This window comes from Coccinella septempunctata, chromosome 2 (genome assembly GCF_907165205.1).
Source record: "Coccinella septempunctata chromosome 2, icCocSept1.1, whole genome shotgun sequence".
NCBI lineage: Eukaryota > Metazoa > Arthropoda > Insecta > Coleoptera > Coccinellidae > Coccinella > Coccinella septempunctata.
The window spans coordinates 42041011-42058045 of NC_058190.1; the positions used below are offsets into that span (position 1 = coordinate 42041011).

Below are 17035 nucleotides of genomic sequence, written 5' to 3' on the forward strand. Positions count from 1 at the left end.
ATATCTTATTGGTAAAAAAAAATATATCGCAAAATATATATAATTATGGGGTACTTTATCCGGATGATATATTGTAGTAGTTATACAACGAATTGATGAATTTTCTATGACAAAAGCAATCAAGTTTTTTTTAGGAATCAAAGTTGACAGAAAACAAAATGAAATTATTCCTGATGAAAAAAAAAAAAAATTACATTATATAAGTGTTTTCAAAAGAAGATTATGAAGCACTGTGTAAAAAAAAAAAAAAATCTCATAGTATAATTGAAATGGATCTATATATTTTAAGTAAATTTTGTAATAGAAGAAGAACAAAAGAACTTTGGATGTTCTTACGGAGTTATCAATTAATTCAAGATTATAAAATATGTTCGAATTATTTGAATTCAAATTTTTGAAAAATAATAAGTACAATTCATTAAAAAAAAAATGGAAACTTTAATCGCTGCCTCATCCACGGAAAGGGTTATATACATGGCTATATAAAAGGCCGTCATAAAACGTACGTTAGGACTTAAAAAAAAAAGGTTTAATTTGATTATTATGAAATCTATCATGATTATCATGAAGATAGAAATAATGGTTATACTAACGTGTATTAGTTTTTGGAATAGTACGTACTGCAATCCATACAAGTTCAGAACATATTGAATATATGTTATAAAACTCAAATAAAATCGCAGAGGTTATCAGCTCTCTGTTTGTAACTATTACCAGACTAATAATGTCTGTTACTTCATAGCAGGTTTAGGTTTAGTAAATTGAAGTGTTAAATGTTTATTTACTAGGTATTACTATATTTAATACTGAAGGTATTATAATATGTATCTATACAATTTCTAATAGCAATGGTCTGGTGTGGTTTTTCTGGGTTTCCCACATCCTTGCAATAAATGTTGGACCATACTTGTATTGCCCCAGATAACAAATGGAGGATCTTTCTATACTCAGGAATATTTTATTTTTGCATGCAATTTTGATATGTAATGATATGTATAGCTAATTGAGCATTGTGTTATATATTATAAGAGATTTGATTTTGAGGCGGCGTGTTGAGATAAATTCATCAGAGTAAAGCAAAACCAAATCCCTTACTCATTCAGAATTCCCGACAAATATAAATATGTCAAATGCGATTGGTTTATTAGTCAACAATATTAGTGCTGGCGGTCGAAGTGTTGAATAACATACCCCAGCAGTTTTCGACAGTGATAACCATATTATGTACTTTGCTATTGGAACCCATATACTGTATATAAGCATCTTTTAGGAATAAGATATTTTCTCTCCGTTTGAGTTAGTTCTGGTTTGATATTCATTGAGAGTATAGATCGACCTCCGTTAAATCGATTGAATCAATATACAGATTGTTTCACAAAGTGCGTTTCATTGAAGAAGAATTTATCCTAAACCAACCTAATTTCCAACATATTTAGTGGAAAATGTAATTTTTCAGGTTAGAATTATAAAATTTTCAGTAATGTTTTTCCTACGCTTCCAATACAAACGCAATTATTGTTATAGGTTATGAATGTATATAGTGCTTTTTGTAATGAAACAATGGGTTAATACATCATTTTATGAATCGATCTAGTTGAAAAACATTGCGCCCTATTTTCTGTTCCTATATCTTCATTTCTAGTTGCCTATTGACCTGATTATTTTTTGCGAGTAAATCGTTTTGGCTCGTTTCATCTGAACCTCGAATTCATTCGAAAACAATCTTTATTATGTCGGTCTGATTATATATTTGCGACACGATTATTCAAAACAAGTTTCGTCGATTGAAAATTGTATTCCTAAACTGACTTTCTCGCAAAGTTTGTCAAATATAATCAGCTTTTCGTGCCGTATTTATAACTGACCTTCAACTATGATCCATCAGTTCCGTAAACCGTCTAAAATAGGGTCAATACATCATTCGAGCTGTGATTAGACGACATGACATATGATTTATAGCCTCCCGCTGTTTGCACCGGGAAAAACGACTCTAAAAGCTAATTGTTGGTCACTTTACAACACAGTTGATTCCAGTAAGGACCAAAATGGCAGAGGAACGGTTCAGGAAGAATTTCGTGGCCTTATCATTTACACTACTTGATAGCTACAGATTCCTTCAATTGAATAGAGGAAAATGAAAAAGATATGTATCGACAAATTCTGAAATGAATTCAAACTATACTCCATTCACTTTTATTTTAGCACTCGGTTGGCCATGGAAGTTTGACACATTTTACTCTGTATACATAGACATATAGACATGGACTGTGCCTTCCCTTCCCTTTCTATCTATGCATGAAATACGGTCAAAAAAAGTGACAGAGAGAAACGCACGTCGGGAATGCAGTTGTCTCTTTCTAGAATATTGATTGGTCCACACTCACCTCTATGTGAACAAAAAAGAGAAGGTAAATGTCCGACCATCATTTCTCTCTTTCTATAAAAAAAGCCAATTCCATCCTGACATTGCTCAGTCCATGTCTCTATGTCTATGTCTGTATAGTACGAATATGTGGGGTTATGATGCTTGTCAAAACATTTTTGGGTTTTAAATCAACGCTTTGTTGCCCGTTTTACGCGAAAGTTTGTGTTATTACGTATTTTATCACAATGTCGAATCGCTTCGGAAAATATGTGACGAACATCAGTTCATCAGTTTATACAAACTGATTGAAGGCATACCAAATCTAGTTATTTGCATGGAAAATACAAGAGATCAGTATAATATCATAATATGCACTAGCTTGAGGAGAGTTAATGTTCGTTATCTTCTTTGGCTAAAGTTTGCATACGTTACATCAGTTGTAGATTTCAGAAATATTAACCCGAAGATGAAATGCATATAATGCAGTGGTTGGGAATAGGTGTCTCCCGAAGTAAAACAGATAATTACAAGAATGTTAAATTCTTCAACAAAAATCATCTTGCATCTATATAAGTAAAAGGAATTAAAGGAAGTTTCAAGTCAAGATGAACTTCACCTTTGAACAAAAATTTCACATGAATAAACAATTAACAGGACAACTGGCGAGTATTTGTGGCTGTTCATCTTCTCTAATACTGATTAGGTATTTATTGGTACCTTAAGACATTCACAATGTGAAGTCAAATGAAAAATAGGAAAATCAATTTCGGGAACTTATTTCACGATGACATTCATCGAAAATCCTGTAGTAAACTTTTCGCATTAATTCACTCAAACATAAAATTCCCAAATGTCATCACTTTTTTGGGTCTCCCACTGTCCCAATAAAAAGAAAATTCTTTGTCATCCACTTGATTCACTATCTTTCTGATTGTGGAAATATTCAGCTGAAATATAAGTCGTTTAGATTCAGATGAAACTTTAAATAAATTCTCTTACATTGAATATGTTCGCTACCCTTTGACGTATTGTGGATTTTAGAATATCAGGGTATAACTATTATATTTGATGAGCGGACCTGAATTTTAAATAGAACTTCCAGAAACCCTGTCTCTTTTTTCAATAACTTTCGTAATTTTCGTAATAAAAATTGATATTAGTTGTGGCAACGGCGTTATGACATTAACGACATTTCATGAGTGCCAACCTTACTCCGTTCTAGTTACAAAAACTTATTTCATGGCCAACCGACTGCTGAAATAAATGTGAATGGATTATTATAGTATCGTATATTGGTGAAAACAGATTACGTCTGCGGAATTGATTCATCGAAAGAGTGACTTTTTTGAGCTTTTTGGTCAAGTGCCTCCTTAGTTTAGCGAAAAAATTAGGTGAATTCAGGGCTGATGATACCCAAGTCAAATTTTCGGTCATTTTGTCTAACTCATCGACACGTTTTAGATACTAGTACCTTGAAATTCTCTACCAACACCTCACAAATCTCCTCACATCATTTCGACTGAAACGTTATGCGAAGAATCAACTTTGACAAAGCGCCATAAATCTTCAGAACCATTCAACGCGTAGAGTTGTTAAGTTATACAGACTGCCGCATGAAATTGGATGTTTGGCTATTGAAGTAATTACCCGTGATAAATGGCTTATTAATACCTCGAATTTCTAAAAGCAACCGTTCGCCCATCAATGAGTTTAACGAGGCGTTTTGGAATTCGAAAGCGCTTCTAAGTAAGTTGCGAATTTAACCCTTTGCTTTGTGAAAACCAAGTACATTATTCTCCCATACAATGAAGCTATTTATACTACCGGTGAACAACTTCATGAAAAATTCAATATACTTACTTAACCACATTTTTCATGCGTCTAACTATCGAATTTGAAATAGTGTTTTCATTGTAAGCTATGAATTGAATTGAATTGAAATTTGCATAATGCAACATGCAAAGCTGTTCCTAAGTTCTGAAGACCAAGACAGCTGTTTACAGAGCAGTGGTCCTCCCAACGCTTCTTTACGGAAGCGAAAGCTGGACTCCCTATAGGCGACATATTAAACAGCTTGAACAGACGCAGCAACGTCATCTAAGACAGATAATGCACATCAGATGGTTCCACAAAGTTTCGAATGCAGAAGTCTTGCAGCGCGCGAGTTGTACAACAATTGAGACTCAAGTAACGAGGGCCCGACTCAGATGGAGCGGCCACATTCTGAGGATGCAAGACACAAGACTCCCCAAAATAGCTCTATACGGCGAACTCACTGAGGGAGCCCGGAAACCAGGAGGCCAGTATAAGCGGTTTAAGGATACACTACATCAATCCCTAAAATCAGTTAATGCTAATCATAACTGGGAACAACTAGCGTTAGACAGGTCACAGACAGTGGAGGTCTTTGGTCCACAGTTATAATGGAGAATCGAGAAGGATACAGCGGCGGCCAGATCTGGTTGGAGACTATCCATGCCCTGAGTGTGGAAGGATCTGCAGGTCACGGTTGGGTCTCTTTAGTCACAGGAGGGCACACAGTCCCAACTAGCACTAAGAAGTTACAAGTCTGTTCGATTTTTTTTTTCCTTCTTCTTTTTGTAGATTTATTCCCGGTAACGGGATACAGCAATGAATGAATGAAGTTCTGAAATACTTCTATCATGGTACTTGTGTCCACCTGATTTTCGAAAGAATAACAGAATTTCTTTCTGTCAGTATTGCCACTAGTACACTATTACCTAACACTATCTTGCTTTGGCAAATACCGCTGCTTTTCCTTTTTACTGCTGCTTTCGCAGCTACGGTTTGAGATACAGATTTATCATTTTCACTTATATAAGTAACAGTCGCTTTAGTTTCACTGATCATTTTATATTGTTACAAGAATTTACGTTTCTCTATACTGCTTGTTAGTGAATCGAAGCCAAATGGATCAGCAGACAATCTGTTTACTGAAGAGTAATGTCACTTATGGTAAAATAAGACTACCACTTTGTGATAATCAAGATTAGGCATAGAAAGAAGTTGCATTTCAGTTCAAAGCAAGGGTTCAAAAGGAAGGGTGATGGCGTAAGAAGGTGGCAAAGTCAAAGTTCAATTGCTAGAACTGGGTCCGTTTTAGAGGCCTATCGATATATAGATCATAGTAATCGGTAAAGTTAAAAACAACTTCAAGTTTTCTGCCAGAACGTTGTTATTATATATCTCAATAGCCTGATTATACAGGGTGACAATTTAAAAACTTGCCAGGCTAATTATTTCCAGACAAGGATGTTTTCAGAGGAAATGCAGGAACAGGTCAATTTTTATTCGGAGGTGGACATGTTTCTAGCAGAAGCAGAATTGTCAGCCAAACTCTCCTCAATCTTAGGTATAGAGGGTGAGCTAAACCTCAATTGGAAGACAATATGATCCTCTACATATTACTATTGTCTTCCAATTGAGGTATAGCTCACCCTCTATTCCCTATTAAGAATTTAGGGGTGAGAACCCCAACACTTAAGATTGAGGAGATTTTGGCTGACAATTCTGCTTCTGCTATAAACATGTCCCCCTCCGAATAAAAATTAACCTGTCCGGGCATTTTCTCTGATAACATCCTTGTCGAGACATAATTGGCCTGGCAAGTTTTCAAATTGTCAGCCCCTGTAACTACTTCAAGAAGAATAAAAATTTGCAAACCATATTATTCATGTAGAGGGTCAAGTGATCTTTCAATTGAGGTATAGCCTACCCCCTATTCCCTATTGAGAATTTAGGGGTCATAGCTCCTACACCTAAGGTTGAGGTGATTTCGGCTTACAATTCTGCTCAAAATATGCCCCCCTACGAATAGAAATTGACCTGTTCTGGCATTTTCTCTGAAATCATCCTTGTCGTGACATAATTGGACTGGCAAATTTTCAAATTATCACCCTGCATGATAGTTACGCCAATGCGCGCTTGTGTAACGTGGCGTTTAGAGATACCAAAGGGAGCCGAGTATTTTCGATTGATATTAATTGGGGATATTGAGCCTTCTTTCTATATTTTCTTGGTTATAATAACCTCACTCAACTAAAAGGCATAAAGAGTGCAAATAAATGTCGGGGAACCACTAGCTTGCCGTGTTAGTATGAAACGAAATGAAAAGTTCGCCGGGGAATCACTGTGTACGGTGTCACTGGTCAAGACAAGATTTGATAAGTCAAGAAAACGTCAAGACAAGATTTTTTTTTAATTTCCCAACTTTTTGTCAAGACCAGACACGAAGTTTGTCAAATCGACCCCCACCTGAGAATTTGCCTAATTTGCATAAGCAGAAGGGCACCTACGTGCTTCTTTAAGGGCTAGCAACCTTGCCTACTATCAAAAATGAAATAGGTTCGACGAAAATTACATGCTTATCGAATCCCAACAGCCAAGTCGATGATGATCAAAGATGAATTATGAGCCATCCTCACTAGAAAGTGTTTAACTTTATCGTAGTTTTTGCCACGATGAACCATAACAACCAAAATGGCGCTCGTAAATCAAAACCCACGCTCCCATTACCCGCCCCTTTATATTCTGCAATTTCCCCATGATGTCCTGATGTTATCGGCGTCGGAAATCGCCATCGTGCTTTCACGTATAACTTCAATTAATTATGTGTGAATTTCCAGCTGGACTAACGACCCAAGCAACTGGTTGATGCGACCGGGCACCGATGATCCACTGCTCTGCGGAAACGTGACCGGAAGTAGACACTGTCCATCTACTCACACCTGCCTTTGTGTCGGCGAAAACCCCAACCATGGCTACACCAGTTTCGATAACTTCCTGTGGTCAATGCTCACCACATTTCAATTGATCACGCTCGACTACTGGGAAAACGTTTACAATATGGTGAGTTTCGATTTGCGCCCTCATTATCAGGAATCACAGCCAATCATAGGGGATGTGGCATCTTTTCGAACAGGATGTTGTCTCGGGAAAAAGCCAATCCATTTTGATCAAAACAACTTTTTTCATTCAACGGAAATTTCAACAATTCATCAGGTAATCTGAAAATTATTGAGGTTTTGAGTTTTCATTGGACCACTCTGTATAAATCAACTAGAGAGTCTTAAAATTCAGCGCCCTGAAAAACTCCAATTTCTATTGAATTTCTTGAAGATTACATTATTGGCTATTGAAGCAAAATGTATTGTTTAACACAAAAGAAATAACTTTCAAATTATCGCCCTCTGAATTCCCATTTCCATATCGAATGAAATATCAAGTTCATTGTATTTTCATTTCATTAATTACAGACATAATCTAAAGAATATCGTTAGTGAAATTTTCAACAGTAATTTTTTATGTGGCCTTGTGGTAAATAGTCCGAAGGTCTCATTGGATATCTGGCCATTTTATATGAATATCATATAATCAGGGGGGTTGTTTTCTTAATGTGACACTTTGAAGATGATGAAAATGCTTTTTTTTCGAATATTCCCCTGCCAGTACCTCTAATCGTCTTTGTATTCATTATAAAAGTTGTAGATAATAAAATTCTACACAACTTTTGTCCGGAGCAATTTTACATACTCTTAACCGTTCTTGAGTTAGAGTGCGATAAGGGCGAGGAGCTTAGCCACACATGCGAAAGGCCAAGGTCAATGTAGAATCCCAGTCTAATCTACATTCATCCAATTGTCAAAATTACAAGGTATTTCTATGTATGATGACAATTTCGAAATTAGGCACGAAAATTTTAGTGTTGTCTCTGACTCAACCTTAGAATGTACTATTTTTCAACGAACGAATTTTCGCTTCACATGTATCGCTAAAAACCTCGCATTAATCGCCATAATCTCAAAAACGTTTGAACGTAGAAAAAATTGCTTAGGACAAAATTGGTAGAAAATATTATGCTCTACAACTTCTATAATGAATGAAAAAAAGATTTGAAGCTCAGGGGAGGAGATAATTCAAAATAACTGATTTTTGTGACCTTTATGGCCAATTTTTATTGTTACGGCTGGCTAAAACTTCAAAATAAGAAAAAACGCCACCGCGCTCGAGAATGTATACGTGACGTTTTTTTTTTTTGCAACTTCGGCGCCCTCCCACACATTTTTTGGTTTTGGGGGTTCAAACCCCCCCCCCGAAATAATGTAGTTACATAATATTAGTTTCAAAAAGTCTCAATTTATATGTCAAAATCAGAAAAATTTCATTTCAAAACCCCCCCCGAAACTCAACCCTGGCTACGCCTATGGCCACATATATCTCAATCTGATACGCTCGAGTATGTATCGTTTTTTTTACTATTTTGACAGGCTGTCCTAGACAATTCCCCCTATATACAGGTCTAATTTTTGGTAGAGGTACTCTACAGGGACAGGTTTCATGACATAAAATGTTGGTGTTTCATGAATCTCACTCAGATATTTTCGTATTTCATTGCTTTATTTCTAACCCTCGGTATCGATCGATTGAATCAACGTTTAGACAGCTTCCTCATTTCCAATAGCTGCCCGAGGCATTTTTACATTCGTTTTTCACATTCCGCGTATATCGAAATGAAAACAGCGAAAATTAAATAATAATAAATAATTTTTCGTCCTACATTTCATATGTTCCTTCGAATAATTAAGCAATATGTACCTATTCTGAATTCGCTGATTTTCAAAAATTGTTTTCTTTCCAGGTGCTGTCGGCGTGTGGACCCATCAGCGTGAGCTTTTTCACCGTTGTAGTATTTTTCGGTTCCTTTTACCTTATTAACCTAATGTTGGCTGTGGTAGCACTTAGTTACGAAGAGGAGGCTGAGATAACTCAAGAGGTAAGTTCAAATACAAACAGATTACAAGCAAATTCCCTTCATTCTCTGGGTATCCAGTATATGACTGTCAACAAAGGTGTTAATTGCTAATTAGTCCGCCCTTTATGAAAATCAGGCGGTGGGGAATACATACAATCTCCCTGTTGAGAGAATTCCATCTAGTTCTCAGTGAATTAATGGGTGTACAAAGGGGCGCCATCTCTCAATCTAATATGGTGGAAACTGTGAAATTTCCATACATGTAGAGCGTCTTTACTTCTCCTATAATCCTAACAATCAACAGTGTTTGTGTCGAGTCTGCTTGAAAATTTTCATCCTATATGAAAAACCAGCATTCAGAGAGAAAAGTTAAGTGAACAGCCAGGAGTTTTAATCGTAAACTAATTTAAAGGGTTGGAACTGGAAATTTTAACTTCAACAGGAAATTCACCGCGAAATTAATTACTGTGAAACTTTATTATAACTTGAATAATGTTGCCCGTTGGCTTCCATTTGTAGGTACCTATGTCCATTCAAAAGCTTGTATACATTTTTATATCTCCATTGGTAGATTGAGAAAACTTTCGCAAAATGATGAATTGTACCAAGGCAATCAAATATTTTTGTTGAATAAGAAAATTATAAAATTCTTGGGTCTCACTGCATAAACGAATGGCTTCAAATATGCCCGAAATGAAAAGAAAGTCCACAAACGATCCAAATGCATTCTTGATGATGGATTTCGCCAATCATTATAACAAATCATTGGTTTTGATGTCGCTTGTCTGTTAAAACTCTTTATTCGATTTTCACATCTATTTTTCTTATGAACATCCTAGCCAACCGAATGGATCGTTTGCAGTCTATCGAAATTAATTCTGGTGAGTATGGAGGCCACTGCTGCAGTAAATTTGTGTATCGAACGATTTCTGTAAGGGGAGCATTAAAGAATTATTCGATATTGTTTTGATCGGTCCTTCTTCAATCATGCATATACGACTTTTAGGTTCTATAACTACATTTTACTTTTGCGTGTTATATATTTTGCCATGTGGCCCTTTACATGTATACAAAAAGAGCGAAAGTACAATGCATCGGAAATTTGTACGTCTGATAAAGTTTTTCTATGAGAATTCAATAATTTGTTTGCGTGTTTCCATTAGCAAAAGTGCAATATCAACTCAACAAACCGAAAAACTGAAGAATTGGGATAAGAGAGGAGAAATATCATTTAAGTAGCAGCGGGCGTTTTTTCATGAACGAAGAGGCTGAAAATTTAAAATATCTCCTCCATTCAATAATGTTTTTAGTGCTTGTTGAATAGTCATCGGTAGAGTTGAAGTAAACACTTTATGGACATTACTTGTTGCCTGACGTACCCCAGAAAATTTCAACAGCACAGAATAAAGCTTGTACTACATGCCATAAGTGGTAGTAGCAATGGCTTGAAAGTTACTGAAATGGACATAAGACATAACACTACAACCCGTGTTTTAACGGCAACAAATGAAAAACGTTTCTTCAGAGATTTTACGTTTTTCGCCTGTTCCAGATTCACGATCTCCTTTCGAGTGAAAATTACGACATCAAAAGATAGCTAGCTCTTCCTTTACTGCGTCTCTTATACTTGAACCACATAAACGCCGATAATAAAACTAATTGAAAGGACTGATCATTCGCCAGCTTTATCGCCGTTTTTATTTGCGCGAGGATCGTAAAAAAAACGTGGGTGGTATGAAAATGCAGCAATCTCTACTGAAAAATGTAGCAGAATTCAACAGTAGCAAGAAAATTACCGAATTTTCTTCTATATTTCATCCATAAGAAGGGGTATGATAAATTTATTGCAATAAAATTGTTTATACACCATCGATGCATACCAGTAATCATATAATTTAACAGCATGCTTGCATTGTAAATAATAAACCATTATTCACTGATTGTCTATTGAAAATTCATTGATCACTCGTGACTCATGGGCGGTCCCTTATTCACTGATCTATCAATCTATTTTGACGATGGATCCCTTTAGACGATCTTTAATGGACCACAACCAGTGGCGGATTTGCCACAAGGCTATAGAAAACAGCCGAGCACAAAAACTCGATTTTGAAAATCTCGATTTTTTTGGTCAAAAATGAGCAAGGGGTTAGACCCCCCTAAAATGACCTATTTGCTACTGTGTCTGATAATCAGGAGGTTCTATTACTGCCATAGGATATGGAGTGCATAGAATTTGTTTTGAAGATTCTAAAAAACCAAACAGTTGATGATTCAATAGAGAGTTGCACTCTAGAGAGCTTTTCGAAGTCAACTCGAAAATGAAAAGTGGAAAAACAAAAAAAATTATTTTCTCCTGAACAGTGTTAGATATTGGAAAGTTTGGTATGAAAATATAGGTTCTCGAACACGCTGAATCTATTACAAGCAATTTCGAAAGCCTATCTCCGTTCGTTTAGATTTTCATTTCGGAAATGGCATTTTTCAAAAATTGCAATTTTCAATCTGCGATATCTCCCGTTATATTCGTCTGATCCATTTGGGATTTCCGGTTATATAATCAACGTTGCCTAGGCTTCCACCCTAGCACAAAAACTCGATTTTGAAAATCTCGATTTTTTTGGTCAAAAATGAGCAAGGGGTTAGACCCCTCTAAAATGACCTATTTGCTACTGTGTCTGAAAATCAGGAGGTTCTATTACTGCCCTAGGATATGGAGTGCATAGAATTTGTTTTGAAGTTTCTAAAAAACCAAACAGTTGATGATTCAATAGAGAATTGCACTCTAGAGAGCTTTTCGAAGTCAACTCGAAAATGAAAAATAGAAAAACAAAAAAAATTATTTTCTCCTGAACAGTGTTAGATATTGGAAAGTTTGGTATGAAAATATAGGTTTTCGAACACGCTGAATGTATTGCAAGCAATTTCGAAAGCCTATCTCCGTTCGTTTAGATTTTCATCATGGAAATGGCATTTTTAAAAAATTCCAATTTTCAATCTGCGATATCTCCTTTTATATTCGTCTGATCCAATTGGGATTTCCGGATACTTAATCAGCGTTGCCTAGACTTCCACCCTAGCACAAAAACTCGATTTTGAAAATCTCGATTTTTTTAGTCAAAAATGAGCAAGGGTTTAGACCCCCCTAAAAAGACCTATTTGCTACTGTGTCTGAAAATCAGGAGGTTCTATTACTGCCCTAGGATATGGAGTGCATAGAATTTGTTTTGAAGATTCTAAAAAACCAAACAGTCGATGATTCAATAGAGAATTGCACTCTAGAGAGCTTTTCGAAGTCAACTCGAAAATGAAAAGTGGAAAAACAAAAAAAATTATTTTCTCCTGAACAGTGTTAGATATTGGAAAGTTTGGTATGAAAATATAGGTTCTCGAACACGCTGAATCTATTACAAGCAATTTCGAAAGCCTATCTCCGTTCGTTTAGATTTTCATTTCGGAAATGGCATTTTTCAAAAATTGCAATTTTCAATCTGCGATATCTCCCGTTATATTCGTCTGATCCATTTGGGATTTCCGGTTATATAATCAACGTTGTCTAGGCTTCCACCCTAGCACAAAAACTCGATTTTGAAAATCTCGATTTTTTTGGTCAAAAATGAGCAAGGGGTTAGACCCCTCTAAAATGACCTATTTGCTACTGTGTCTGAAAATCAGGAGGTTCTATTACTGCCCTAGGATATGGAGTGCATAGAATTTGTTTTGAAGATTCTAAAAAACCAAACAGTTGATGATTCAATAGAGAATTGCACTCTAGAGAGCTTTTCGAAGTCAACTCGAAAATGAAAAGTGGAAAAACAAAAAAAAAATATTTTCTCCTAAACAGTGGCAGATATTGCAAAGTTTGGTATGATAATATAGGTTCTCGAACACGCTGAATCTATTGCAAGCAATTTCGAAAGCCTATCTCCGTTCGTTTAGATTTTCATCTCGGAAATGGCATTTTTCAAAAACTGCAATTTTCAATCTGCGATATCTCCTGTTATATTCGTCTGATCCAATTGGGATTTCCGGTTATATAATCAACGTTGCCTAGGCTTCCACCCTAGCACAAAAACTCGATTTTGAAAATCTCGATTTTTTTGGTCAAAAATGAGCAAGGGGTTAGACCCCCCTAAAATGACCTATTTGCTACTGTGTCTGAAAATCAGGAGGTTCTATTACTGCCCTAGGATATGGAGTGCATAGAATTTGTTTTGAAGTTTCTAAAAAACCAAACAGTTGATGATTCAATAGAGAATTGCACTCTAGAGAGCTTTTCGTAGTCAACTCGAAAATGAAAAATGGAAAAACAAAAAAAATTATTTTCTCCTGAACAGTGTTAGATATTGGAAAGTTTGGTATGAAAATATAGGTTTTCGTACACGCTGAATGTATTGCAAGCAATTTCGAAAGCCTATCTCCGTTCGTTTAGATTTTCATCATGGAAATGGCATTTTTCAAAAATTCCAATTTTCAATCTGCGATATCTCCTTTTATATTCGTCTGATCCAATTGGGATTTCCGGATACTTAATCAGCGTTGCCTAGACTTCCACCCTAGCACAAAAACTCGATTTTGAAAATCTCGATTTTTTTAGTCAAAAATGAGCAAGGGTTTAGACCCCCCTAAAAAGACCTATTTGCTACTGTGTCTGAAAATCAGGAGGTTCTATTACTGCCCTAGGATATGGAGTGCATAGAATTTGTTTTGAAGATTCTAAAAAACCAAACAGTCGATGATTCAATAGAGAATTGCACTCTAGAGAGCTTTTCGAAGTCAACTCGAAAATGAAAAATGGAAAAACAAAAAAAATTATTTTCTCCTGAACAGTGTTAGATATTGGAAAGTTTGGTATGAAAATATAGGTTTTCGAACACGCTGAATCTATTGCAAGCAATTTCGAAAGCCTATCTCCGTTCGTTTAGATTTTCATCTCGGAAATGGCATTTTTCAAAAATTGCAATTTTCAATCTGCGATATCTCCTGTTATATTCGTCTGATCCAATTGGGATTTCCGGTTATATAATCAACGTTGCCTAAGCTTCCATCCTAGTACAAAAACTCGATTTTGAAAATCTCGATTTTTTTGGTCAAAAATGAGCAAGGGGTTAGACCCCTCTAAAATGACCTATTTGCTACTGTGTCTGAAAATCAGGAGGTTCTATTACTGCCCTAGGATATGGAGTGCATAGAATTTGTTTTGAAGATTCCAAAAAGCCAAACAGTTGATGATTCAATAGAGAATTGAACTCCAGAGAGCTCTTCGAAGTCAACTCGAAAATGAAATGTGGAAAAACAAAAAAAATTATTTTCTCCTAAACAGTGTCAGATATTAGGAATTTTGGTATGAAAATATAGGTTTTCGTACAAACTGAATCTATTGCGAGCAGTTTCGGAAGCCTATGTCCCTTCGTTGAGATTTTCATCTAGGAAATGGAATTTTTCAAAAATTGCGAATTTACCTTGAGAATTCGTCAAGACCGAACGGCTATGCCGAGATGAAATTCTCAGATTTGTGACCAGAACAGTTGCTCTTTCAGAATATCTATCATGTTTAGATCTAGGATAATTTGCCTGGAAGATGATCGACTCGAAAGATGACCTTCGAAAAATTCCTAAAAAGTTTCAGTTAAAACTTCCTCAAGACCGAACGGTTGCGTCGGGGTTCTTTCAGAGTATGTATCACGTTTAAATCTACTATAATTTTTTGCTACATACCACCTAACTGGTAAACAGAAATTGCGAGCAATTTCGAAAGCCTATTTCTATTAGTTTCGATTTTCATCTTGAAAATGGCATTCTTCTAAAATGCAATTTCAATTTGCGATATCTCCTAATATTCGTCTTTTCCAATTGGAATTTCCGGTTTTAGAATCAGCATTGCCAAGGCTTTCACCCTAGCACAAAAACTCGATTTCGAAAATCTCCATTTTTTGGCCAAAATGAGGAAGGGGTTGGAAACTCCTAAAATAACCTATTAGCATATCTGTCTGAAAATCAGGGTGTTCTATCACTGTCCTAGGTTATGAAGTGCAGTAGATTCGAGAAAACCAAACAGTTTATTATTCGATAGAGGAGAATTGCACTCCAGAGAGCCCTTCAAAGTGAACTTGAAAATGAAAAAAGGAAAAACAATATAAATTATCTTCTCGTGAACGGTGTCAGATATTTGAAAGTATATAGGGAATATAGGTTTTCGAACACGCTGAATCTATTGCGAGCAATTTTAAAAGCCTATTCAGCTTCGTTTAGATTTTCATTGTTGAAATGGCATTTTTTAAAATAGCTAATTTCAATCAGCGATATCTCCTGTTATATTCCTCAGATCCGATTGAGACCTCCGGTTCTATAAACAGCGTTGCCAAGGCTTCCACCCATTAGGTATTAACAAAAACTCGATTTTGAAAATCTCGATTTTTTGGTTCAAAACTGAGCAATGTGTCAAAAAATCAAAATATCCAAATACTTTCCTAGGATATGGAGTGCATAGAAGTAGTTTCATGATTAGAGAAAACTAAATAGTCGATTTTTCGATAGGGAATTGCCAATGGCGGATGTGCCTTAAAGCAAAGTAGGCCCCGTCCTAGGCGACAAAAAATTCCGTTATGATAAAGAGAAATAATTCTAAATACATACCTATACAGAATACCTACTTTTGTCTCGAGAATGTGTGACCAAATTTCGGGACTGCCTGTATTACTCAATGAAGACAAATCTCATCGATAGTTAAAAATCATGTGATTTAGTTATGGATTGTCACTACCTATCATCAAACATTAAAAATTCAACATTCCTTATTTGGCCATGAAAAAGATGTTTTGAGTATTAACCCCGTAAAACTTTAACAGCTAGTAGCAAATCTGCAATACATCGTTCACTGGTAAAACCCCTCTCAGCATAATGATCCTATAAAATAACTCCATCTCCTCATTAATTTCATGGAAATATCCTGAGCGTGATGAAGCAAACGGAATTTCATCGCTCGTTTTCATTTCAGGAGCGTAAGAAAGAGTTGGTCGACCATCGAGAGGACTCAACGTTCAGCTTCGATCCCTCAAACCTCAACGTTAAAAAGTTACAAAAGCACAAGATAAAGAAAATAGACGCCCGCAAAGGCGTCCTGCTGTCTTCGTACACGAGAAAGAGGACGAGGAGAAGAAAAAGGAACAGGAGTACAACGAACCCTGGAAAGCAACAGCACGGTCCTGGAGGAGCGGCCAAGTTTGATTCGATTGAAAACAGTTCGGGCAACAAGAAAAACGAGGAGATATCGAATAAGGATTCCTCGTCTAGAAGGAGCTCGAGGTAAATCTGTTATTATTCGCAAATCTGAAGGTTTTTTTATTGTGAGTTTCTTACAATGTGCAGTTGAAATCGCAAGATCTCTCGGTCAGATTCCAATATAAATTTACCAAAATATTTATTTACCAACTAGCTTCAGCTGTTCGCTTCGCAGGACGAATTTTTTTTAACGGAATCCATCTTTGAGCACTGGACAGAATATACTGCTCCACGAAAGTTTAGTTCAAAATTATCACCCATTTTGACAAGCATAACAATTAAAACATTCCCGACTTAAGCTCAGCCAACTGCGAAAAAGCAAAGGATACATTTTTGACCCAGTCATAGGTTTTCTGACTCTTGAAATAAACAGATTGCAGATTTTCACTCATAAATATGATCTTTGCCTAGTTTATTTAGTTGACTTATCTATTTTTCTAATCTTTTTGGTAGTGCTGGCGTGATAGCCGTTCCTACTATACAGAGTGGGCCATTGAAAACGAAAGAGCGGCTTTGTAGACTTCGAGATTTATTATTATACCAGAAAAGCTGCTCTTAGTTCTTCAATGATATTTCTGGGAGACACACGTGTCGAAAGTTGATTTTCTTTCAGAAAA

General features: G+C 36.0%; 1 protein-coding gene across 4 annotated transcripts in view; it reads left to right on the forward strand.

Annotated features, from left to right (window-relative positions):
• Positions 1-17035, forward strand: part of LOC123308066 (sodium channel protein 60E-like) — a 176680-nt gene that overhangs the window by 106514 nt on the left and 53131 nt on the right. For all 4 annotated transcript variants that reach the window (XM_044890601.1, XM_044890598.1, XM_044890600.1 and 1 more), the window contains 3 exons: positions 7012-7234; positions 9024-9158; positions 16135-16442. In XM_044890601.1, coding sequence (XP_044746536.1) covers positions 7012-7234; positions 9024-9158; positions 16135-16442 — 666 coding nt within the window. The remainder of the gene's footprint in view (positions 1-7011; positions 7235-9023; positions 9159-16134; positions 16443-17035) is intronic.